This window comes from Oryx dammah, unplaced genomic scaffold, assembly GCF_014754425.2.
Source record: "Oryx dammah isolate SB20612 unplaced genomic scaffold, SCBI_Odam_1.1 HiC_scaffold_13, whole genome shotgun sequence".
Lineage (NCBI taxonomy): Eukaryota > Metazoa > Chordata > Mammalia > Artiodactyla > Bovidae > Oryx > Oryx dammah.
This window is the reverse complement of record NW_024070197.1, coordinates 8,876,241-8,902,511: the sequence shown is the minus strand read 5'-3', so window position 1 is coordinate 8,902,511 and position 26,271 is coordinate 8,876,241. Positions and strand designations below refer to the sequence as shown.

The following is a 26,271-nucleotide window of genomic DNA, read 5'->3' as shown; positions in this document are numbered from 1 at the left end:
GGTCCGCGCCGGTTGGGGAGGGCGGGACTCCGGAGTCCCCGAGCCTCAGTGCCCCCCTCCTCCTCACGCCGCCTCTGCGGCCATCCTGCCTACGCTGGGAAACCGGACTCTCCCTCCCGGCTCTAGTTTCCCGAAAACGCCTGCCTTGCAGATACTAAGAATGGTTTTCTAGACCCTGTCTTCCCCACCATCCCTACCCGCCCCACCCCCCACCCCCATGCCAGAGTCCTGGCTCAGAGCCCCGGTCCACTTCAAACCCCAGTCCCTTCCTGTCCCCTCCGCCTAGGACCTGAGTCCAGGCCCTCATCCTCCTTTCTCTAGGATCCAAGAATCTGGACTCCGGGTCGGTTCTGCACCCGGACTCAGGAGCCCAGGCCCCCACCTCCCTCGGACCCAGGAGTCCCCGCCTACCGCACATCCTCCCTTAGACCCAGGTGTCGGAAGCCCAGCCCCCCTCCTCCCTGGGGACCTGGCATTCGGCCACCTCTCCTTGTCCAGCTGTTATTTCTCGCCTTTTAGAACACACAGGCGGAATGTGGGGCGGCAGGGGAGGGTGGGGTGGAGAGGCACGTCTATGCCTCCCGGAGCCTCCTGGGAGTCTCCCGACTCCTTAAAGGGCCTCTCCTGGGGGCCCACCTGTCCTCCCTAGGGCCCATCGGGACACCGCTGCGGTCGGAGGAGCGGGAGGAGGTCCGACGACATGCCTGAGGCAAAACCAGGTGGCTTGGGGGAACTCCTTCCCTCTGTGGAGACGCAGTCCTGTTTTCACTGGGGTTTCTTCCTTCCGTGGGGCTGAGAGAATGGGGTGTCTTCTCCCATTGCGGAGGGGAGGGTCCCATACCTGTGTTAGGTGTGTGTGTGTGTGTGGGGGGTGATTCCCTTCCCCTTTGTGGTGGCGGGGGTTCCTTTCTCTGCAGGGAGCTGGGGGCTTATCTCTGGGTGCACGTGGAGATTCTCTGTGAATCAGCTCTCTCCTCCTCCACGGGGATGGAAGTCCTGCGGTTGGAGACTGCAGGGTTTTGGCGGGGTGATCGGGTCCTTTACATATGAGGATGCGGTCTTCTGGGAAAGGACCTGGGTCACTTCTGTGAGTGAGAATTGGGACCTTTTTCTGCAGGGAGATGAGGGCCGGCCCTTGTGTGTCTAGTTATTAGGGGTCCCGGTCTGCGTGGTAAGGCGAGTTCTCTGTACAAAGATGAGGGCCCCTCCTTTGGATGGGGTGTGGGGCTTCCCAGAGTAGGAATTAGGGGACTTTCTCTATATACAGGCTGGAGAGCCTTTCTCTGTGTACAGTTTTTGGGGCCCTTCTTTGAATGGGACTGGGGGGCATTTTTTAATATGCGAAAGGGATGGGGCTTCCTCTCTATGAAGCAGTGAACGGAGGAGATACAAGCCCCCAGAGAGGACCCTTCCTCCTGGGATGTCCATTCGGCTGGTACCAGGCCAACCAGGCTGAAGGGTGGGTGTCCAGCCCCTTGCTGCAGCTGGGGTCCTGTCGGGCTGGGCTCCAGCAGGCAGGGCGTGTGAAAGATGCTATGGTCAGCACCAGTATCCGATTTCCAGCCCAGAGGAAGAGCTAATTATACCGTCAAGACCTAAAAGGTCAGAGCCGGGTGGCCCGGGTGGATGAGGCAAGGCCTTCCCCGGGGAGGGGAAGGAGAAACCGGATCCACAGACTCTCGGATTAGAGATAAATTTACACCTGGACGGCTAGACTCCAGGATCTGAAGGAGGCGGGGCCCCGGGGCCTGTGCTCAGGGGTACTGGAAGAGAAGACGGAGCGCGTGCTCAACCGGGAATGTCTTCTACCTCACAGCGGCCAAAAAGGCCCCAGCGGGCAAAGATGCTGCTGCCAAGCCGGCTCCCAAGGAAGCGCCGCCTCAAGGGGCTCCTGCAGCGCCCTCTACAGGTGAGATAGATGACGCTCCCGCGGGCCGAGCGGAACCTGGCGGCTCATCCGCAGCTTCGCCGGTAGTACCTCCCCGCCCTCTCCTTCGGTCCGTGCTCCCCACAGCTCCGGGGCTGACCGCCCTCCCCTAATCACAGCCCTGCAGGGCTCCCCAGCGCTTCTAAGGCGGAGCCTAGCCCCTCAGCCTGGCCGTCAAGCCTCCAGCAACCGGCCGATCCGTCCGCAAGTCCCGCCCAGCTCTGAACGCCCCAGCCCATCCTGACACCTCTCCTACCCTTTTAAAGCCCCAGTTTAAGACCATCCGGATCTCAGATGGGGAAATTGAGGCCCAAACGGGTGGGGGAGCCTGGACACCCACACACCTGGATGACACGTTGGTCTCTCCCAGGTCAGGAAAAGCCATTTTGCCTCCAAGGTCTTTTTGATGCCGTGCAGAAGAAGGTCCTATCCTTCGCTCTAAACCCCGCCCCCAAAATGGCCTGCTGCCCCCCTCCCCGGCCCGCCTCAGACCCCCACCCCCAACCCCGGGTCTTATTTCCTGAGCAGAAGCCCCACCCGAAGACCAGTCTCCCACCGCGGAGGAGCCCACCGGCGTTTTCCTGAAGAAGCCAGACTCCGTGTCGGTGGAGACTGGTGAGGGGGGCCTGGGCGAGGAGGGGGTGGGAGTCTGGGGGCTCCCGGGTCTGAGGGAAGTGGGGCCGGAGGCTCCCAGCGTCCCAGTCCGCTTTGTAGGGTCTTATGGTTCCTGCCCGACCCTCCTTTGCCACCCCTTTCCCCCCTCCTCCCAGGAAAGGATACTGTGATCGTGGCCAAGTTGAATGGGAAAGAGCTGCCGGCCAAACCGGCCGTCAAGTGGTTCAAGGGGAAGTGGTTGGAGCTGGGCACCAAGAGCGGCGCCCGATTCTCCTTCAAGGAGTCCCACGACGCCGCCAGCAATGTGAGGACCCCACGGGGAGGCGGGGGCCTGGGGGCAGGGCTGGAGGTTGTGCGGGGCTGCTCGGTAGAGGTTGTGTGGGGCAAGAGGGGAGAATGTTCCGGGAGGAGCAGGCTGCGTTTGGGCACGGGGTGTGCATGCCTCCGCGAGCTCTCAGGGTCAGGTATGTGGGCCCCCAGAGGTCAAGATTGTCCAGGCATGGGAGGAGACAGCTGGCCCTTCCTGGGGGGACTTGGAGAGGGGTGAGGTGGGCTGTAGGGGTGTGGGGTGGCACCAGGAGTCGTCACATGCACTGGCACCCCTGGCCTGGCCCCCAGGTGTACACGCTGGAGCTGCACATCATGAAGGTGGTACTGGGGGACCGCGGGGATTACCGCATAGAGGTCAAAGCCAAGGACTTCTGTGACAGCTGTGCCTTCAACATCGACGTGGAGGGTATGCTGGTGGGGTTGGGGGCCAAGGGTCTTGGGTCTGGGTAAGGGGGCGGGTCTGCTAGCCAGGTGTAGGGATAGAGTGTAGAGGTGGGGGTGAGGTGAGCACTGGTTTTTGGCGGATGGAGCACAGAGGCAGGGATCAGGGTATTCCAACCTGGAAGGGAAGTGAAAGTATTAGTTGCTCAGTTGTGTCTGACTCTCTGTGACCCCATGGATGGTAGCCCGCCAGCCTCCTCCATCCATGGGCTTCTCCAGGCAGGAATACTGGAGTGGGTTGCTATTTCTTTCTCCAGGGGATCTTCCCGATTCAGGGATCGTACCTGGGTCTCCTGCATTGCAGGCAGTCTCTTTACCACCTGAGCCACCAAGGAAACCATTCAAAACTGGGGAGAGAGTCTACCATCTTGGAGCCTGTTGAGGTGTAGATTTGGGGGTGAAAAGGTTCAGGTTTTGGAGGTGTGCATGTGAGGCTTAGGAGATGAGTTGTGTAGATTCCAGGGTCACAACATACAGGCTTGAGAGAGTGGCAGTAAGGGTTTGAGAAGTGAGGGTGTCCCAAATTTTGTTTTTCAAATGTATTTTCTGTTTTATTGTCTATTGTTTATTTCATGTGAGTCTAAGGGTGAACGGGTTGAGGGTGGGGTGTACAGGATTGATGGGAGGTTACACAGCTTTGGGGGCATGTGTGGAGCTCTGAGGGTGTACAGATTTTGAGGAGTCTTCAGCCCAGGTGGTGGGGGAGCTTAAATAAGGAGGACACAGGTGCTGAGGTTGCCCCAGCCTGGGGAGAAGGCTCTCAGCTGGGGGATACAGGCTGCCGAGAGAGGGTGGTGAGCGGCAGGGAAATGACTGTACAAGCAAAGGGTGTCCAGGTCTGAGAGAGAGGGTGTGCTGGCCCACGAGATGGAGGGAAAGGGGCCTGGATGAGGCTCTGCAGGCCTGGAGGAGGCTGTGCAGGCCTGGAGGGAGGGGCACTCTTGGTCTTAGATCAGGCTTTGCCTCCAAGCTCATCTTCTCTTCCCCCATCACCCCTCCCCAGCGCCCCGTCAGGACTCCGCTGGGCAGAGTCTAGAGAGCTTCAAGCGATCGTAAGTGACCCTGGACCCTGGAGAGCGGCAGGGGTGTGACCTGGTGCCAAGTACCATGGGAGGGTCTCCCTTGGGGGGCAGCTGCGGGAGAAGGGGAGGATCAGGGAAGCCTAGGAGTGGGGATCCAGGGTGAGCCTAAGAGTCGGGACCTTAATGAGGTCCACACTCCCTTTCAATGGCCACAGGGGTGAAGCAAAGTCAGACACCGCGGGTGAGCTGGATTTCAGCGGGCTGTTGAAGAAGAGGTGAGTCCATTCTGCCTGGCATGGAAAGGAGAGATGAGGGCTCAAGGAGGAGAAAGATGGTGGGTGAGATTCCCCTGCCCCCCCTTGCTTCCCCACTGCTATCCTGGGACTCCACCCCCCCCATCTACCCACCCCCCACCCACCCTGCCACCTGTCCATCCACCCATCCACCCACACCTTTACCTTCAACCCCACCCAACCAATCATCTGCCCATCAGTTTGCTTGCCTACCCACCCCCTAAGCCATCACCCCTCACATCTACCTTCCTGTCCACTCAGGCTCTGACTCACCTATTCATCCACCTGTCCACTCACCTCCCCACCAGTCCAGCCACTCATCCAGCCATCCAACCGGCTACTTATCTACCCATCTACTAATCAACCCTCCCACTCATCAGTCTGTTCATCCAACCAGCTACCTATTTATCCATCGACGGATCCACTTACCCACCTACATACCCATTGCCCATCCCTCTGCCCACATATCCATTCATCTACTCACCATCTTCCCGTCTGTCCACCCATGCCTTGGCTATTACACTCAGCCCCTCGTTCACTGACCTGTTCATTCATCCTTCACCCACTGACTCCATCCTCCACTTCCCCACCTACTGAGGCATCTGTCTATCCCCCTTCCACCATCCGTGGTCTACCCTGCATCCACCTTCCCATGTGTGACTCTATCTGCACGTGCATCTCTCTTTCAGCTGAGTCCAACATCTTACCCACCCATCCTAACTCATCTCCCGCTTCATCTAGCCAGGCCTCCCTCTATCAACTGTTCAGCTCTTTAGTGGCGCATCCACCCACCAGATCACTCTGTTAGACTCATCTGTGTGCTGCATGCTTAATCGCTCAGTCGTGTCGGCCTCTTTGTGACCCCATGGACTGTAGCCCACCAGGCTCCTCTGTCCATGGGATTTTCCCAGGCAAGAATACTGGAGTGGGTTGCCATTTCCTTCTCCAAGACTCATCTATATGCAATTGTTATTGTGTAGGTAAAAAAAAAAAAGATTGAATATTGGCCACTTTATATGATTCAACATGATGCTTGTCCAGTCACTCAGTTATTCATTATCTGCTGGTCCATATATCCATCTTTCCATTCACTCATCAATCCCCATAATGAAATCGCCAACAATTCTATCTACCAGTTGATTTATCTGTTTGTCTTTACCCAGACATTCATCTTCCCAGCCATCTTCCATCAACATATTCACCCAGCCAGCTCCTCCCAACTCACTCAGCTGTTCTCCATCAACCCATCCACCTAGCTTAATGCCATCCATTCTCTACCAATCCATCCATCCATTGACCTGTTCATCCATCAGCCTAACCATCCATGGACTCTCCACCCACATATCAGTCCCCCACTTAATGCTCTGCACATCAATCCAGATAGTCACATGTCCCCAAATTTGCTCACTCATCTATCCTTCCTTTGTTCCCTTCCCTTCCTTCCTTCTTTCCAGAAATCCACTCACTCTCTCACTCATCAAACATCTTCTGAGGCCTCCTGTCTACCAGGCCCTGAGCTGAGATCAGGGGAGAGAGAGAAGTTTGACTGGTTCCTTGATGTTGGGTTGCTCGTTGCCTTGGGAAGATGGGTCTGGTCCAGCAGACACGGACACAGACCAGGACTGTTTAGTGTGGTCGGAGAGATGGTCCCACGAGGGCCTTGTGAGAGCCCAGATTGAGGGCAACTGCTATGCTGGGAGTATAGGGAGTGCCTCTGGAGGAGGGAACTCTGGTGCTAGGTCTTGTAGGATGAAGGGCAGATGGAGAGGTCAGCCAGGCAGGAAAACATTTTGTGCAAAGGCTCAGGGAAGCAGGAGCAAGCCCAGCGCATTCAGGAACAGGAAGCAGGGTGGTTTGGGTAGTGGGGGGATTGGGGATGGGTCAGAGGGTGAGCTTGTGATTGGGAGGCTTAGCAGCTGGGGCTTCTTCCTTAGAGCAGTGGGGAGCCACGGAGGAGTTTTGAACAGGGAAGTGATGGCATCTCATGTAAGGGTTCAGAAATAGCCCTTGGGGGCCAAGGAGGGAACAGACTGGAGGGGAAGAGATGGGATGAGGTCAGGAGGCCAGGGAGGAAGGAGGCTGGGCGATGGACCAGGTGGGACAGGATAAGGAATAATAGGCCCAGAGAGGGCAAGTGACACAGAAAGTGGGAGGAAGAGGCAGAGGAAGACCCTCACTTCCTCACCTCCCTAGTGCCCCCAACCTGTTCTCCCCACCTTCAGGCAGGTGGTTGAGGAGGAGAAGAAAAAGAAGAAAGATGACGATGACCTCGGCATCCCGCCAGAGATTTGGGAGCTCCTGAAAGGGGCAAAGAAGAGCGAGTATGAGAGGATTGCCTTCCAGTATGGCATCACCGACCTCCGGGGCATGCTGAAGCGGCTTAAGAAGGCCAAGGTCGAGGTCAAGAAGAGTGCAGGTCAGTGCTGGTCTGAGGGCAGAAGGGCCCTACCCATGGGGACTCCAGCATCGTGGGCAGCCAATGGTCAGACCCTGGACTTATCTTTGGGAGGTCCCACTCTGAGGAGTAACAGAGAGCCCTGTTCTCAGGGGCCTCCAAGTTCATAAGAGGGTTTCTGACCTTGGTGGCCTGGTGGGGAGCCTTGATGGCTCAGAGCACTGAGAACATCTCAGCTCCATCCCACTCACATCCTTCCATCTCCAGCCTTCACAAAGAAGCTGGATCCAGCCTACCAAGTGGACAAAGGCAACAAGATCAAGCTGGTGGTAGAGATCAGCGACCCAGACCTTCCCCTCAAGTGGTTCAAGAATGGCCAGGAAATCAAACCAAGTAGCAAGTATGTGGTGAGGGGTAGAGCCCGGGTTGGGGGGAAATCCAAGTCCCAGAGAGAGGAAGAGTCCAGAAATAAGACTGGCTACTCTTAACCCAGAAAGGGCACTCCCTCATCCATATGAAAAGTACAGATATTGATACCTGGGTAGAAAAATAGACAAAGGCAATGAAGGACAGGAATTCAGTTAGAAGAAACCCAAAGGGCTGATACACTAAGTACATATTCGACTTTGCAAACACAAACACCATCACCAATAATAATAACACAAATAAAAACAGCGGTCTTGGGACTTCCCTGGTGGTTTAGGGGTTAAGACTTCACCTTCTGCTGCAAGGGGTGTCGGTTCAGATCCCTGGTAGGGGAGCTAAGTTCCCACACGCCTCAGGGCTAGGAAACCGGAAAACAAAACAAAAAACAATGGTCTTTCTGCTCTCCAATTGGACAAAGACTCTAGAAAAGGATAAAACCTAGTGCTGGAGAAGACATAGGAAGACTGGTCCACAGATGGTGGTGGTGGGAATGTATATTGGCAAATCTCCAAAAGGGAACTGTATTCACTTTTAGATTGTGCAATGCTAGGTATTTTTCATAAGGGCCTAATCATGGTTATGCATATTTAGCTGCAAGGATGTTCACTGGATCGATTGCTGCTGTAGCAAAAAATGGAAAACAACCAAAGCATACAATTCCATACTAAGGTGCTGTGTTGTTGCTAAAAAAGATTCTAAAGTTGACACTAACATGGGAAGCTGTTGAAGGTTAGTGTTATGTGCAGAAGAAGAGTTCTCATTTCTGCTACACAAAATGTAAATCTGCATATAGATTTTATATAAAAAGATTGAAAAGACAGAGGTCAAAATGTTTGTAGCAATTATCTCTTGGCAGAACAATTATGGATGGGTTCTACTTTTATTAATTTTCCCTTGGCTGTGTTTTCTACATTTCTCATCATGAGCATTTGGGATGTGATGAAAAGTTATGTTAATTAAGATACAGGTTAACTTGCTATAACAAAGCGTCCCCAGAACAGGGTAGTTCAGAGAGAAAGATGTTTCTAGCGGATTGACCTAGATCCAGGTTCCACATATTTGGATACACAATTTCTTATGGCATTGTCCTCATTGAATGATTGAAACTGGGTCATGGGCACAACTGTATCTATCAGATAGGAAGAGGGAAGGAGAGAAGTCTAGAGCAAGCATCACAAAATTAGAGATGACCTAGCAGTTATGCCCATCTCCTCCACTCACATTCTGTTGATCCAAGCTCAGCAGTGTGGCCATCCTAGTTGCAAAGGAGTCTGGGAAATGTAGTTCTTTAGGTGGGTTGCTGTGTGCTGCTGCTAAATAGAAGGTGGATATGGGTGGACAGTTAGCATCTCTGCCGTGGTTTTTTAAATACTAGAACTTGGACCATTGACCCCTTTCCCACACAACTTGGCTCTGAGAAGAGTGGCTTGTCCTGAGAATAGATGGGTGGATGGAGGATCCCCTCTGTGCCCTGGGTTGAGCTGAGACTTTTGCCCCAGGTACGTGTTTGAGAACGTTGGTAAGAAGCGAATCCTGACCATCAACAAGTGCACACTGGCGGATGATGCTGCTTATGAGGTCGTCGTCAAAGACGAGAAGTGTTTCACCGAGCTCTTCGTCAAAGGTGAGGCCGAGATTTGGGCGTGAGCTTGGGGAGTGGGGCTACTGGCCTCCTGTGGGGCTCCCAGGAGACTACTGACCTCCTCTCCCAATGCCCACAGAATCCCCAGTCTTTAAAAAAACATTTTATTTTGTATTGAGGTATAGCAGATTAACAAACAATGTTGAAATAGCTTCAGGTGACCAGCAAAGGGACTCAGCCATACATGTACATTATCCATCCTCCCCCAAACTCCCCTGCCGTCCAGGCTGCCACATAACATTGAGCAGAGTTCCACGTACTATTCAGTAGGTCCTTCTCGGTTATCCATTTTAAATATAGCAGTGTGGACATTTCCATCCTAAACTCCCTAGCTATTCCTTCTCCCCATCCTTCCCCCTGGGAGCCATACGTTTGTTCTCTAAGTCTGTGAGTCTCTTTCTAGAACCCCCAGTCTTGATTGTCACACCCCTGGAGGACCAGCAGGTGTTTGTGGGTGATCGGGTAGAAATGACAGTGGAGGTGTCAGAAGAGGGTGCCCAAGTCATGTGGTAAGTGACTCTTGACCCCTGATCTCCATATGGATGCCCACAGTATCTTCGCCTCAGCCTCAGTCTTTAGGATCTCTCTCGAAGGCTTCAGACCTTTACCCAGGTTTCTGGGAGACCTCAGCCTTTCCCTATAAATCCTGCTCATCACTCATGACCTCTTCCTGAAACTTCTGACCTCTGCTCTTGCAGGTCTTTTTCTGGATCCTTGCTATTTCTGATTCACTAAATTATTTATTCACCCATTCAACCAATTATCCATCGTTTGGACCATTCACTCATGTATCTATCCATCCATCTGTCTGTCCATTTATCTATCCCATATCCATCCATCCCCCCATTCATCTCATTGATTCAGCCATCCATCTCATCCATCCACCCACTCACCCATCTATCCATCTATTTATCCATTCTTACATCTATTCCCCCATCCAACAAGTATTTATAGAGCACCTTACTGTGTGATGGCACACTTCAAAATACTGGAGATAAAATGGGGAGAAAATATATCAACATGGCTTCTGCCCTTATGCAGTTTATGATCTGGCAAATTGCTGGGGCATGGGGTGTGTGTGTGTGTGTGTGTGTGTGTGTGTGTGTGTATTGGAGACAGATAGAGGCATTAATCAAGTCATCACATAAATAATTATCAACGTTCTATTTTGACAAGTATATCAGAGGAGCAATAACTGATGCTGTAACCATTTTTTAATAGGAGAGAGGGACTCAGGAGGTCAGGGAAAGCTTCTTGGAGGAGGTGACAATTGAGCTGATATTCAAATGATGAGGAAGTAGAAGTGAAGTGGGAGGAGTGGCCCAGGCAGGGAAGCACCATTTTCTGAGGCCATAATATCTGCCATATCTCAGTGACCCTGAACTTCCTCTATACTCTGACCTCTACTGTGACCTCATTTTCTGTCTCCTGATCTCCAACGAAGTCCTGTGGCCTGTGACCACTTCTTCCTGTTTTTCTCCTCTGACCTGTGACCCATCTACTCTAGACCTCTGTCAACCTTTCTCTCTCCTCCTTTTCTTGATTTCCCTTCTGACCCCTGATTCTTGCTCAGGACTGTCTGACCCCTGACTCACCTCTGACATCCAGACGCCGGGCCAAACGGATTCCTCACTTCCCCCTCCCCTCCAGGCTGAAAGACGGTGTGGAACTGACTCGGGAGGATTCCTTCAAGGCCAGGTACCGCCTCAAGAAGGATGGGAAGCGTCACACCCTCATCTACACGGAAGTGGCCATGGAGGATAAGGGGCACTACCAGGTGATGACCAACGGCGGCCAGTGCGAGGCGGAGCTCATCGTGGAAGGTACGGGCCTCCCAGGGGCTGGGGCAGGGGCCGCGCTGCGCGTGCTTCAACGCACAGCTCCGAGGTGCCCAAGCCCCAAGTCTTGGCGCTCTCCCTGACTCCTTCTTTGCCTCCTACCCTACATGCCATTCACCAGCAGATCCTGGGGGCTCCACCTTCAAAGGATATTCTGAATCTGACAATTTCCTTCCGCTTCCGTTGCCCACACCTGGCCCAGGTCTCCCTCCCTTTATGCCTGGACTGGTGCAATAGTAGTCTCTACACTGCTCGTTCTGTTTCTACATTTGTGCCCCCACTTCCATGCCAGCCAGAACAATCCTTGTAAAATGTCGGACGACAGAAACGGGACGCATTCTGTGGTCTAGCTCACGGGATAGGACCCATGTCAATTTCTGGTGCAGGTGACTACATTTACAAGAGAGGTCACCACCACCCCCCCCCACACACACTCCTGTGAGCCTGTAGTTCTTTCGTTTTTTTTTTTTTTTTAATGTTTTTATTTTATTTATCCTGCTGCACTGGGTCTTCGTGGTCACTGCGGGATCTTTAGTTGAGACATGTGAACTCTAGTTGCAGCATGTGGGATCTAGCTTCCTGACCAGGGATCGAACATGGTGCCCCTGAATTGGAAGCATGGAGTCTTAGCCACTGAGTCACCAGGGGAGTCCCCTGTAATTCTTAAAATAAAAAAAGCTTGAGTCATTGATGGGCCAGATAAATGATATATCCATCTGTAGCCATAAAAAGAACTCTGTTGATTTGGAAGGGTTTCCAACATATATTGTTAGGTGAAGAAGCAAATATGCCACTATTTGTATGGAAGGGAAAGAGGGAGGAAGGGAGAGAGGGAAGGAGGGAGGAAAGAAAAGAAAGAAGGAGAGGAAGGAAGAAAGAAAAGAGGGAAGGGAAGGAAGGAGGAAAGAAACTATATGCACATCTTTGCTTTTACGGCTGTGAGCTGGCTATAATGTATTTGGAGATAGGATAGAGCCCTGTACAGTTGGTGGTGGGGAGGTGAGCGATCTCCCCCTCTATACTTACATCCTCTTATCATTTTATTTTTTTCATAATTGTATTTATATTTTCCTGGCTGTGCGGGTCTGCATTGCTGCATGGGCTCTTCTCTACTTGCAGTGCGCGGGCTTCTCACTGTGTGGGCTTCTCCTGTTGCAGAGCGCAGGCTCGGGGATGTAAGGGCATTCGTAGTTGTGGCTCACGAGCTCAGTGGTTGTGGCTCCTGGGCTCTAGAGCACAAGCTCAGTAGTCGTGGGGCACGGGCTTGGTTGCTCCACCAAGCGGGATCCTCCCAGACCAGGGATCGAACCCGTGTCCCCCGCATTGGCAGGCGGCCTCCCCACCACTGAGCCACCAGGGAAGCCCCTATCATTTTATTTTTAAGCTATACAAGTGCATTGTTTTATTTTAAAAATTAAAATTAAAAAAAAAAATAGTAAGTCAGACCCCAGCCATCTTGGCAACACTTTCCACCTCCCTCAGAGTCAATGCAGAGCCTTGTCTGTGGCCCTTGGGGTCTGACCCTGCCTGCTTCATCTCCCTCGTCTGCCTCCCTCCCTTCCTCCGCGCCAGCCTGCTGGCTGCTTTCCACGCCCTTTACCTGGGGGCCTTCTGCACCCTCCCTGCCTTCCCCAGGCCTCGTCACTCCCTCTTGTTGTTTAGTCGCTAAGTCACGTCCGACCTGCAGCATGCCAGGCTTCCCTGTCCTCCAGTATCTCCTGGAGTTTGCTCAAGTTCAGGTCCACTGAGTCGGTGATGCCATCCAAGCAACCATCACTCCCTCCAGTTTTTGGTTTATGTGTTTTCCGTTCAGTATCTGTCTCCCCACTAGAATGTGAGCTTGTGAAACCTACAGATTTTTTTTTTTTCTGGGTTGATTCATGGCTGGATCCCTGGAGCCAGAGACTGTGCTTGGCCCATAGTGGGTGTTGGCGAATCCCCGCGCAGACAGACCGCACCTTGATGACCCCGTCTCCTCCCCTCCCCGTCCAGAGAAACAGCTGGAAGTCCTGCAGGGCATTGCGGACCTGACGGTGAAGGCCTCGGAACAGGCCGTGTTCAAGTGTGAGGTGTCCGATGAGAAGGTCACGGGCAAGTGGTACAAGAACGGGGTGGAGGTGCGGCCCAGCAAACGGATCACCATCTCCCACACGGGGAGGTACGGAGTGCGCTGTGCACATGGCCCGTAGACCTCGTGGTTTCAAAGAACAAGGGTTTAGGGAATTTCCTGGTGGTCCAGTGGTTAGGACCCAGTGCTTTCCCTGCAGTGGCTTGGATTCAGTTCCTGGTTGGGATACGGATATCCCACAGGCTGTGTGGTGTGGCCAAAAAAAAAAAAGAACAGGAGTTTATTTCATTGTGAGTCGCAGGTGTGATTGGAGGCTGGCTGATCCGGGATGGCCATCATCCTGGACTCACTCAGGGTCTCGGCTAGGATAGCTGGGCTGCTCCCGCCTGGTCCATGGGACCCCTCATCCCCCGGGAGGCTGGTCCTGGCATATTCCCGTGGCTGACACAGGTGTCCCACGAGAGAGCAGAAGCGAACAGGGCCTCTGAGTGCCGTGTGCTGTCCCTGTGTCGCTTCTACCGTGTCCTAAGGGACAAAAGAGGTCACAACCTGTGAGGTTTCCTTGCAGGGGTCACCACTCCAGGGAGGGAAATCTGTGGCCATGTTTGCAGTCGGCTTTGGCAGGGAGGGGACTTCCCTGGTGGTCCAGTGATTAAGACTCTGTGCTTCCAATGCAGGAGACACAGGTTCGATCCCTGGTTGGGGAACTAAGATCCCACATGTCGTGTGATGCGGAAAACATTAAAAGAAAGAAAAAAAAGGGAACTACTTTGGAGGGGAGGGTGTCTAGCTAGGGAAACAGAGGACACAAATTCAAAGCATAGCAGGTGGACACCTGACATCAACACCTGGTAACCTGTAGGAACACTGTGTCCCCGTGGGTCTCCCGACAGCAGCTTTTGGCAGAACGTCGCCTTTCTCTGGGTTCTGTGCAAGGACCGCTGCCTGCTGGTGGTGTCAGCAAGGGCGAGAGTCAACGCTAACGTGTCACCGTGTGCTGGGGAGCCTTCTGAATGCTTTACAACAACCCCCTCGTAGACTGTCAACATTACCCCTGCTCATAGGTGAAGAATCAGGGACAGGGAGAGGCTAAGTGACTTGCCCAGGGTCACACAGCTAGTAAGGAGAAGAGTGGGATTAGGTTCCAGTTACTAGCATTGCATTGGGCACGTGGATTGTGCCGCGGACTGTGTTTCTCCGCGGTGGTCCCCAGGACGACCTAGGCTGACCTCTGCCCTGCCCTCCCCTAGGTTCCACAAGCTGGTGATTGATGACGTCCGGCCTGAGGATGAGGGAGACTACACGTTTGTGCCCGATGGCTATGCCCTGTCTCTCTCGGCCAAGCTCAACTTCCTGGGTGCGGGTGCCTCTGGGTTTCCCGCCTCCCCCGGGGGGCTCAGATGCCCCCCTTCAGGACTGAGTTGCCCTAACTGTACATTGTGGGGTGACAGAGGGTAGGTGGGATGTCGTGGGCCTGAATCCACCCCCATCCCCCAGGTCTCAGGGTGACACCAGGCCCTCCCCGCTGCCTCCAGGGTGTGAGGGGGGCATGAGGGGCCCCATAGACCTAACTATCTGGTTTTCTTCATCCTCCAGAAATCAAGGTGGAGTACGTCCCCAAGCAAGGTGAGGACCAGGGGCTGCTATGGTCTTCAAGCAGGAGGCTGGACCCCTGGGTCTGTGGGAGGAGGGGCTGGGGGGCTGGATCCCTGGGTCTGAGTCGGGAAGGGCTGGGGGTCTTGACCCCTGGGTCTGAGTCGGGAGGGGCTGGGGGCTGGACCCCTGGGTTTGCGGGAGGAGGGGCTGGGGGCCTGGACCCTGGGGTCTGCGGGAGAAGGGGCTGGGGGGCTGGATCCCTGAGTCTGCGGGAGGAGGGGCTGGGGGTCTAGATCCTGGGTCTGAGGAGAGAGGGGCTGGGGGTCTGGACTCCTGGGTCTGAGGGAAGAGGGAGCTGGGGGCCTAGACCGCTTGTTTTCTAAGGCTGTTGGAACCCAGCTTCCCAGGAGATCCTCTGGAGGGGTTAGGAGGCCCAGCTGTCTACTCCCAAGTTGCCTAGACTCTCTCCTCTCCCACCAGAGCCACCCAAAATCCACCTGGACTGCTCTGGGCAGACCTCGGAAAATTCTGTCGTGGTCGTGGCGGGAAACAAGCTGAGGCTGGACGTGTCCATCACCGGGGAGCCCCGGCCTGTGGCCACCTGGATGAAGGAGGATGAGGTGTGGTGCGGCCTCCCCGGTGCCTTGACCTCTCCCTCTCAGCCCTGCTGGGTGGCTTTAGGCAAGCTGGTTCCCCTCTCTGAGCTTCGCTCTCATTGTCTGTAAAATGAGGAGTATGCCTCCTTCTTCAGAGAGATGAAGGCTGGAGATGATATTTGGTCATCTCATGGTACTGGTCCAGCACATGATGGGTGCTCCATCCACCATCCATCCGCTCACCTGGTGATCCATCAGTCAGTCCAGCCGTTCATCAACTCATCCATCTAACCATCTTTCCATTCATCAGTTCATTAATTGATTAATTCATTCAACAATCAACCCATTTGTCCATTTATCCATGAATTAGTCCACTTATCCATCCATCCACCCATCCATCTATGCATCCATCCAACGAATATTTTCATCTTGTATGGTCCAGGCCCTGAGACAGTTCAGTTTTTCTTCTCTCCTCTGGGCTTCAGTTTCCTCTTCTGTAAAATGGAGAGACTTGACTCAGTCTTCATTCATGCCTTCACTCAGCAAAGCGCCCCCCCTTCCCCTGCCCCGAGGTTCAGGTTCTGTGCTCAGGCACTGAGGATACAACCAGGAATCACACGTAACCCCTGCCTTCCTGGAGCCTTCACTTGTGGAGAGAGGCAGACTGGTGCCCAAAGAGTCACAGTCCAGGGTGATCGGGGCTGAGCTAAAGGGAGGTACCGGAAACTACAAGGATTCAGGGGCTGGGGCCACACCTTCCCGAGGGTATCCAAGAGGGCTTCCCAGAAGAGGTGACTTCTGGGTGGGTTCTAGAGGATGGGTAATGATACAGCAGGTCGAGAAGTGGGTCAGGGCATCGTACGCCCCAGGGATCAGCTGTGTAACATCTTGGGGATGAGACAGTCTGGTGTGTTTAATGAAGGGTGGTGTTTGCTGGAGGGTGAGGAGGGCAGAGAGGGTGGTGATGAGGCTGGGGGCGGGCCCACCGGGTCCTCTGCGGCTGGGTCCACGGGGAGCCCCTGGAGACTGCTGAGCAGCGCAGGGGCAGAGGCTGGTCTGGGTCTGGAGAGAAGCGGATGGAGGCCACCTGGTGGTTGTGTTCAGGTGTTCACGAGCACCGAGGGCAGGGTCCGCATTGAGCAGCGAGGCGACATCAGCAGCTTCCTGATCGAGAGCGCAGAGCGAGGCGATGAGGGTCGCTATACGATCAAGGTCACCAATCCCGCAGGCGAGGACGTGGCCTCCATCTTCCTGAAGGTTGTGGGTAAGCGCGGGGGTCCTGGGGGCTGAGCCAGGGGGTGGTCCCCCAAGGCCCCGAGGGGTCCTCTGACCATCCTGCCTGGACCCCCGCCCCCCCAAGATGTCCCAGACCCCCCGGAGGCGGTGCGAGTCACGTCGGTTGGAGAGGACTGGGCCGTCCTGGTCTGGGAGCCCCCCAAGTACGACGGGGGACGGCCGGTCACCGGTGAGTGCTTGTCTTCCAAAGGGCCATGACCGCTGACCTCCCCCGCTCCCTGACTTCTCCTTGACCTCCAAGAGTCCTCAGCAGCCTCAGTGACCACCTTGGAGACGTGATTTTCTGTCTTCAGCATCTCACCATCCCGTTTGCCTTCCCGTCGTCCTTTCCTCCCCAGTGACCTGGGAATCCTGGCTTTCGCTAACAGCCGAGGATTTTCCGTGATTCCTGACTCCCTGATTCATGACCTGTGACCCTTCTTGATCCCTGTCCCCACGTGGGTGACCTCTAACTGCTCTGTGACCCTAACATTCATGGCCTCAGACATCTCTGGGTCATGTGACTTTCTGCTGCTCCTTTGACTGCCCCCCGACTGACCTGTGACCCCAAGCCTCCCCATGACTGCCCACACTTCTCTCTGCCGTGGGGGGCTTCCAGGATACCTCCTGGAGCGGAAGAAGAAGGGCTCCCAGCGCTGGATGAAGCTGAACTTCGAGGTTTTCACGGAGACCACCTACGAGTCCACCAACATGATCGAGGGCATCCTCTACGAGATGCGAGTCTTTGCCGTCAACACCATTGGGGTCTCCCAGCCCAGCATGAACACCAAGCCCTTCATGCCTATTGGTGATGCCTCTCTGCACCCTCCCCGAGTCCCTGCCCACCCCTGACCCATGCCCCGCCTGTCACTGATCTCGGACCCTACATCCAGGCCTTGCAGTCTCACGACTCTGCTGACTTCTGTCCCCTCTCATCCAACAACTCAAGACTTTGATCCCCCAGCCCCACGCACCCTTCTGATCTCTTCCCCACCCAGTACATCCGCCACTCATCTTTATGATCCTGGACTTCCGTGCTGTCTCCTGAATGTGTCCTTGACCTCTGACCTACCATGCTGATGCCTATCCCTGCCCTTGGAGACCTCACGATCCCTGGATCCCATTGCCCAAGACCGGCAATGCCACATCCTTGCTTGCTGACCTCTGAGTCACCATATTGATCCCTTTCCTGACCAGAGACTCCAGCTCTGACCCCTGAGCCCTCGTTAACTCCACCCCCTTTCCCTGGAATCTTACAGCGCCCACTAGTGAACCGCAGCACCTGACTGTGGAGGACGTGACTGACACCACCACCACCCTCAAGTGGCGGCCCCCAGAGAAGATCGGGGCGGGCGGCATCGATGGGTATCTGATCGAGTACTGCGTGGAGGGCTGTGAGTCACCCCGTCTGGCCTGGCGGGGGGCAGTGATGCAGGCAGAGCCCCCGTGGGCGTCCAGTCCAGGGACTGCTCATGGGGCAGGTCTCTGGCGTAGTGAGCCACCCTTCTGTTTATGCTTGCTCGAGTCTGGGATGGGATGGGTCAAGCCAGGCCGCCAGTGACCAGCTTGTCCTCTGTCCCTCCCTCTCTCCTTACCCACTTCCTTCCTTCCTCTCCTACACACATTCTCTGTACAGCGATACCATTTATGCATCCTCCAAGTATTTATTGCCCTTCCTCAATTCCATGTACCCACCCAGCCAACCTTCCATCCATCCATCCATCCAAGTACTTATTACTCCCTATACGCCCTTCTCCTCTGCTCTATCCGTTTATCCGTTCATCTACCCGTCCCATCAGTCTTTCATTCTTCCTTTCTTCTCTTCCTCCCTTATTTCTCCCTCCTTCCATTCCTTCTCTCTCTCCCTCTCCCTTCCTTCCCTCCTTCCTTCTTTCCTTCCTCTTCACTACCCAGCCATCCATACAGCCAGCCATCTCTCTATTCATCTGAAAACTGTTTGGATCATCCAGTTATCTACCCAACCAGTAACCCATATTTTTCATCCTTATATCTATCTCTTCACTACTTTCTTCTCTCCCTCCCTGCTTTCCATCCCTCTGTTTGCCTACAGGACCATTTAACCGTCTAACAACCTGTTGTCTATCTGTCCATCCATCGATCCATCCATGCATGCATCCATATTTCCACACATCTCACCCTCCATCCTTCACTGCACAAACTGAGCCGTCCTTGGTGTCAACAGCTCCGTGACTCCATGACAGGCCCAGTGCCTGGGGTCTGGGAATGTCTCCAACGTGGTCCTCTCACAGAGAAGACAGTGATGCCATATCCCAGGCCTTAAGTCAGACAGATGTGGGTTCCAGTCCTGGCCCTACCCTACACTTTTAAACTGTGTGACCTTGGGCAAGTCTCAGCCTCCGCTTCCTCATCTAAAAATGGCGAAGACAGTTCCCACCTTGATGGGATGCAGTGATGACCGCATCCGGGGATGCTTGGACTCTGGTCAATTTCTTCCCTTTCTCTTCCCAGCACTCTTTGCTCCACACCTCCCTTTCCCCTCCCCTCCCCTCCCCAATCTGTGTTTCAGAATCTACTTTTGTTAGAGTTCACCCTGTCAACTCTTGCTCTGATCCATATTAGCTCACCAACCCACTGCAAAGAAACCAAGATGGAAAGTCACCTATTACAGAGGCAGGAAATCCCAGGGGGCCCTCTCGAACTACCACTCCCAAGTCTTTACCCTCTCTGACCCTCAGTTTCCTCACTTCTAAAATGGGGATAACTGCGGAGGCAGGAATTAATGAACTAACATTAATCAGCTCCAACTTGGTCCTGAGACAACTCAAGAAATGTCAGCTGCAGCTAGGCCTTGCAGTGGGGCCTGGAGGCACTGAAGGGACACAGACCAGAAGGGGGCCCCTAGGAAGGTCCTGAAGGACGCTCCCCAGCCTGGCTCTTCTCCATAGCTGACGAGTGGATCCCTGCTAACACGGAACCTGTGGAGCGCTGCGGCTTCACCGTCAAGAATCTCCCCACAGGAGCCAAAATCACCTTCCGCGTGGTCGGGGTCAACATCGCGGGCCGCAGCCAGCCGGCCACCCTGGCCCAGCCGGTCACCATCCGGGAGATTGTGGGTGAGCACCTCCTGACCCCCCGACCCTGCTCTGCAAAAGACCAAGCTGGTGTGGTCACTAGGGCCGCCCCCTCGTTGCCTCTGGTCTCTGTACCTCCGTGGGACGTCCCCTCGCACCCCCGCCTGGCGCTGAGCCCCTCCCTGGGTTTGTACCCTCAGAGCAACCCAAAATCCGACTACCCCGCCACCTCCGCCAGACTTACGTCCGCAAAGTCGGGGAGCATCTCAACCTGGTCATCCCCTTCCAGGTGCGTCGAGCTGCGGGTGTGGGGAGCGCGGAGCGGGGTGCAGGGGTGAGGAGGGGTCAGTTCCTGCGGGTAGACCCAGGCTGACCAATGCGCCCCACCCCGCCCCTCCCCGCTCAGGGAAAGCCGAGGCCGCAGGTGGTGTGGACCAAGGGCGGGGCGCCCATAGACACCGCCCACGTGCACGTGCGCACCAGCGACTTCGACACGGTGTTCTTCGTGCGCCAGGCGGCCCGCTCCGACTCCGGGGAGTACGAGCTGACGGTGCAGATCGAGAACATGAAGGACACGGCCACCATCGGCATCCGGGTTGTGGGTGCGCGGCCCGCGGGCGCGGAGGGGAGGGGAGGAGAGGAGAATGAGCCCGGACGCGGGAAAGTGGAGAGGTTGGAACGGAGGAGGCTGGGGCGGAAGGGAGGAAATGCGAGCGCGATGCCGGGACGGGGAACCGAGACCCGCCGGGGGTGGGGATGGGCGGGCGGCCCGGAGGAGTGAGGCGCCGGACATTTAGGGATGCTTGGGCTGACTTCGTAACAGCGCACCCACCCTCCAGAAAAGGCAGGGCCCCCGGAGAATGTGATGGTGAAGGAGGTGTGGGGTACCAACGCGCTGGTGGAGTGGCAGCCCCCCAGGGATGACGGTAACAGTGAGATCACCGGGTATTTCGTCCAGAAAGCCGACAAGAAAACCATGGTGAGCGAGGGGCTGGGGCGGCGTGAGGGTAAGGGGAGAAAAGCTAGGGAGATGGTTACAGCAGGTGTGCTGTTCCCGCTTCCCAGCTGCAGAAAACTGAGGCACTGAGAGATCCGGGAGAATGGGCCGGGCCGCGAGGAAAGACTTTTTGGCTGAGATTTGGTGCATAATAGGTTTTTTTTTTTTTTTTTGCCGCACCGTGTGGCCTGTGGGATCTTATTTTCCTGGCCAGAGACTGAACTTGGGCCACAGCAGTGAAGTCGCCGAGTCTTAACCACTAGGCCACCAGGGAACTCTAATAGGTTTTCTTTTTCTTTTTATTGAGGTAAAAGTCACCTAACGAAAATTCCCAGGTGGTGCTAGTAGTAAAGAACCCACCTGCCAAGGCAGGAGATGTAAGAGACTCGAGTTCAGTCCCTGGGTTGGGAAGATCCCCTGGAGGAGGGCATGACAACCCACTCCAGTATTCTTGCCTGGAGAATCCCCATGGACAGAGGAGCCTGGTGGGCTACAGTCCATGGATGGGGTCACAAAGAATCGGCCATGCCTGAAGCAACTTAGCACGCAAACATTTTTAAGTGGGATTTCCCATCTTCCCACTGCTGTGCAACCACACCCTCTATTTCATTCCAAGACATTTCCGTCACCTGGCACGGAAACCCCGCGTCCATCAAGCAGTCCCTCCCCTTCCCCCCACACAGCCCCTGGCAGCCCCCCATCTGCGTCCTGTCTCTGTGGATTTGCCTATCCCGGGCATCGCGTCTGGACACGGTCGCGCACCGTGAGCCTTTGTGTCTGGCTCCTTTCAGCTCGGCATCATGTTCTCCAGGTCCATCCACGTTGCAGCTGGTGTCCGCGCTTCACTGCTCTTCATGGCTGAGGGGCATGTTTGCTTGGTCAGTTTTGGCCATACCACTTGGCTTGTGGGATCTTGGTTCTCCAACCAGGGATGGAATCCGTTGCCCGCTGCAGTGGAAGCACAGAGTCCTAACCGCTGGACCGCCAGGAAATTCCCCTGCCAGTCCCTGGCTAGAACGGACCTTGTTGGACCTTGTTTTGCTTGTCCGTTCAGCCGCTGAGGGGCACTCGGGTTGCTCCCACCTCCTGCTCATTGTGAACAGGGCTGCTGGAAAGCCTCTGCTTTCCTGACGCCCTTCCTGGGTCCGTGTCCCTGACCCTCCCGGCCCCTCCCTGTCCCCTGCGCTGCAGGAGTGGTTCACAGTTTATGAGCGCAACCGGCACACCTCCTGCACCGTGTCCGATCTCATCATGGGCAACGAGTACTATTTCCGAGTTTACAGCGAAAACGTCTGTGGGCTCAGCGACTTGCCTGGCGTCTCCAAGAACACAGCCCGGATCGTCAAGACAGGTCTGGCCACCCCCACCTGCCCAGGGCCAGTCCTGGTCCCCCGTCTCTCTCTGGTTTTTTTTTTTTTGGAGTATAGTTGATTTATGATGTTGTGTTAGTTTCAGGTGTACAGCCAAGTGATTCAGTTCTACATATACATATATTCATCATTCTTCAGAGTCTTTTCCTACACAGGTTATTACAGAATATTGAGTAGCATTCTCTATACTATACAGTAGGTCCTTGTTGGTTATCTGTCATATATATAGCCTCTCTGGGGTTTGCACTTGACTCCTCTGATCATCCCCCTCCTGGACTCAGAGTTGACGGCACCTGGTGCTGGAGGAGAGGTGGTCGGAGACAGTCAGGGTTGGTCCCTCACAGGTGCATCTCCCCTCCCCCAGGTATGACCCTCAAGTTGCCCGAGTACAAGGAACACGACTTCCGAACGCCCCCCAAGTTCCTGACGCCTCTACTTGACCGGGTGGTGGTGGCTGGTTATGCTGCAGCTCTCAACTGTGCCGTGAGAGGCCACCCGAAGGTGCCGTGTGTGTGTGTGTGTGTGTGTGTGTGTGTAAAACCCTGGAGGAACATCTTCACCTTCCAGGGTGAAGCCTCCTTGCCTTCTCACCGCATGGGCTTCTCCCTGAGTTCTCTCTCGTCTGCTCATGGGATTTACTTTTAGTGAAAAGTGTTTCCTTTGTTTGTATTTATTAATTTTGTCTGTGCCACGTGGCTTGGGGGGGATCCTAGCTTCCCAAACCAGGAATTGAACCTGTGCCCCTTGCAGCGGTAGTGCGGAGTCTTAACCACTGGACCACCAGGGAAGCCCCAGGATTTGCTTGCTTTTCGCTCACTTCCAGTCTCTCTCCTCTAGCCAGAGCGCAAATCTCAGTTCATTACACTCCGACTTCCCTCAAAAACAGGAATTTTGGGGTGGAGGGGTTCTAACACTTCAAGGCCCTGTCCAGTTTCCAGGCTGCTGTCTGGGAATGCGGATACTTGCAGTCTTGAACTCCCAAGGGCCCACCTACACCAGGGGCTGCAAACTATGGCCCTCAGGCCAAATCTGTCTGCCACTGGTTTCTCGAAATAAGATTTTTTAATCCTTTTTTTCCTTTTTCTTTGGTTACTTTGCTTTCACATTACTAAATAAGATTCTATTGGAACACGGCTGTTCACACTAGTTTGTGTGTTGTCTCTGGCTCAGAGACCACAGGGCTCAGGAAGCCTAAATCACTGACTGCCTGACCCTTTTGACACATTTTGCCATCTCCTGGTCTAACTCCAATTTTTAGCATCAGCCCCAGTAGGCCTACCATGGATTCCATCACTGCTGTTTATGTTTTATTCACTAACTCCATTTATTCATTCATTCCATTCATTTATTCCCCTACCAATTCATTTATTCAGTTCATTCATTCACTTCATTTGCTTATTTACATCATTCATTCTTTCATCCTTTCAACACACATATTTCAGAGATTTTGTATGTGCTGGTGGATTGAACAAGGAGTTCCTTTATATTGGGGAAGATGGCCATTCCTCTGAAGTCACACGTGTGTGCGTGCTAAGTCGCCTTAGTCATTTCTGACTCTTTGCAACCTTATGGACTGTAGCCTGCTAGGTTCCTCTGTCCATGGGATTCTCCAAGCAAGAATACGGGAATGGGGGCTTCCCTGGGGGCTTGGATGGTAAAGAATACTGGAGTGGGTTGCCATGCCTTCTTCCAGGGGATTTTCCCAACCCAGGCTCCAAACCCAGGTCTCTTACATCTCCTGAGTTGACAGGCGGGTCCTTTACCACTAGTGCCACCTGGGTGACAATGAAATGACCAAGGGTGGGGACTTCCCTGGTGGTCCAATGGGCTAAGACTCCACCGTACAATTCAGGGTACGAGGATTCGATCCCTGGTTGGGGAACTAAGGTCCTGCATGCCAAGGAGGAACTGAGTCTGAGCTCCGAAATAAGAGTCTGTGCATCACAGCAAAAGATCCCGTATGACGCAACTAAGACCCGAGGCAGCCAAATCAATCAATTACTTGAGAAAATTAGAAAGGGTGGAGGGTCTGCTAGGGAAACGCAGGCAGTTGTGAGAGTGTAAAGTAGGCATTCCTGTTCCAGTCTAGGGCCCGGAAGTGACATGGGAGCGGAGACCTCAAAGGCAGGCAGGTGCTGTTCGGGGACCTGACCGGTCTGAGGAACAGCAAGGCCACCCATGGGTTGGACAGAGGGAGGGAGGGGGCGGGAGGTGAGGGCAGAGGACCGATGGGGCCAAATCACATAGGGCCTGTGGGCCACCACAAGGGGGAGCTCTTGCTCTTACAGAAGAGGAGACCGGGGGTCAGAGAGAAGTGACCCAGCCACGATCAGCCAGTCAAAATAAGGGGGTGGGAGAGCCAAAAGGAGATTCCACACTGCCTCCCAAGGCCCCATTGTGCCTCCGTCACGCGGCTTCCTTGTCTGCTCCGCTCAACAGCCCAAGGTGGTCTGGATGAAGAACAAGATGGAGATCCGCGAAGATCCCAAGTTCCTGATGACCAACCACCAGGGGGTCCTGACGCTGAACATCCGCCGCCCGTCCCCCTTCGACTCGGGGACTTACTCGTGTCGGGCCGTCAACGAGCTGGGGGAGGCCCTGGCCGAGTGCAAGCTGGAAGTCCGAGGTGAGCCTGGAGGCTGGGGGGCGGGGCGGGGGGCGGCGGGTGGAGCCTTACGCTGCACCTGCCTGACCCTCATCCACGGCTGTTACAAAGCTAATGGTGCGGGGCAGACCTGCGCCCTCTAGGAGTACGATTGGGAAGCCGATTCAGGCCCCAGCAGGGACACTGCCATGTCGGGGGACAGAGGCAGCACAGGGTGTTGGGGGTGGGGTGGGAGTGGGGTAGCACCTGACCCCTCCTGGGCAGGAGCTGAAGGACAAATAAGAGGTGAAGGAGGATGCGAAGAGCTTAGCAAATGATCACTAAGGCTCCGATGCAGCTGGCGAGGTGTGGGGACACAGCATTGAAACCGTCATGGACAGAGGCAGAGGACCGGGGCGGGGGGTGGCCGGGAGAGCCCGGAAGACAGCCCCCTTCCACGGCCTGTCCCCAAGCTCTGTGCCTCCCGTCCCTGCTTCTCTGCCCCACAGCCTCAGCCTCCTTTGTTCTCTTCCTCCTGAATTTCACCCCAGCCCCCTACCTCGGCCTCCAGTCTCTCTCCAGTTCCACCTCCCGGCCCTAGAGGGCGCTCTGTACCCACGGCTGACCGGCGCACAGCCCTCCTAGGGCTCCCCCAGCAGCCCTGGGACCCTTTAGCCTAGGGCTCCCCCAGCAGCCCTGGGACCCTTCAGCCTGGTGTCAGGGTCCTGAATCTGCCACCCCCAGCCCCTCTCTAGCCTCAGGTTCCCCCTCCTGGCGCCCTCCGTTTTCCAGCCACACCGAACAGCTGGGGGTTGGACAAACCAGCTGTGCTTTCTCCTGCCCCTGGGACTTTCCACACGCCATTCCCTCTCCCGCCTCGGGCTTGCGTCCAGCAGACATCCCCCAGTCAAGACTTGATGGGGAGGCCGCTCACCAAGTCCCTCAGAGGCGGCTGACATTCACATAGGCCTCCCGGGACCCTCCCTGACCGGGATGCCCCCTGCTGTGATGACAGCCCAGCAGACAAGGGACTACTCTCCACGCACCTCCTGCCTGTCATTTGAAAGCACCGCCCTGCCCGGCCGACCCAGTTCCTAGTGTTCCGCTGTCCCCTTATCAACTATTGAATCTGCTCAGAAATATGCCTTCTTCAGGATTCTGGTGAGGGCTGGCCTCTAGCAGCTGCTCGGAAGTCAGAACATGCCAGCTTGGGGTTCAAAACTACAGGAATCAAGGGCTCGATGAAGTTGGGTTAACCTGGTGTCCAGCTGGGTGGGGCAGGGAAAACCTGACTCCCTCTGCTGGCCAAGCGAATCTAAAGGGCAGAGGCTGAGGCAGGGGTGGGGGGCACAGGAATTTTTACCACCCTCTTCTCTTCCCCCCAACAGTGCCACAGTGAAGCTCTGTCCTCCACCTAACAAGATGACTAACTGGCTGCTGAGCCCTAACCCAGAGACATTTCCCTTGCCCGAATTATAAGTGAGAAGATGGTAGTCTTGTCTTGACACCCGTGTGTCTGTCCTTCTTGAGTCTGTGGCCCCGCCTTCCTTCTCCCACACGTTTAGTCACCGGGGGGTGGGCGGTGGGGCAGCCAGGTTGGAATGGCAACCACCACTGCGAGGCAGCTCTGGTGAAGGAGACCATGTCGAGGCCGCCATCTGGAACAGCTACTTTAGGGAGGCTACTATGTTGCTTCCGTTGTGGCTCAGCAGGTAAAGAACCTGCCTGCGATGTGGGAGACCTGGGTTCGAACCCTGGGTTGGGAAGATCCCCTGGAGAAGGGAAAGGCTACCCATTCCAGTA

General features: G+C 55.0%; 1 protein-coding gene across 1 annotated transcript; it reads left to right on the top strand.

The window, feature by feature from the left end:
- The first annotated feature begins 524 nt into the window (after nt 1-524).
- Nucleotides 525-25,973, top strand: MYBPC2 (myosin binding protein C2). Its single transcript, XM_040251977.1, has 28 exons — nt 525-719; nt 1,817-1,909; nt 2,456-2,542; nt 2,698-2,846; nt 3,161-3,278; nt 4,317-4,365; nt 4,551-4,610; nt 6,851-7,044; nt 7,291-7,423; nt 8,949-9,073; nt 9,495-9,600; nt 10,742-10,914; nt 12,922-13,087; nt 14,248-14,354; nt 14,594-14,623; nt 15,074-15,213; nt 16,294-16,453; nt 16,550-16,654; nt 17,084-17,272; nt 17,724-17,858; nt 19,392-19,559; nt 19,718-19,806; nt 19,924-20,119; nt 20,357-20,496; nt 21,706-21,865; nt 22,249-22,385; nt 24,324-24,510; nt 25,857-25,973. Exons 1-28 carry the CDS (start codon nt 701-703, stop codon nt 25,865-25,867), a joined length of 3,426 nt encoding a protein of 1,141 aa, XP_040107911.1. The 5' UTR covers nt 525-700; the 3' UTR covers nt 25,868-25,973.
- Nucleotides 25,974-26,271: the final 298 nt, after the last annotated feature.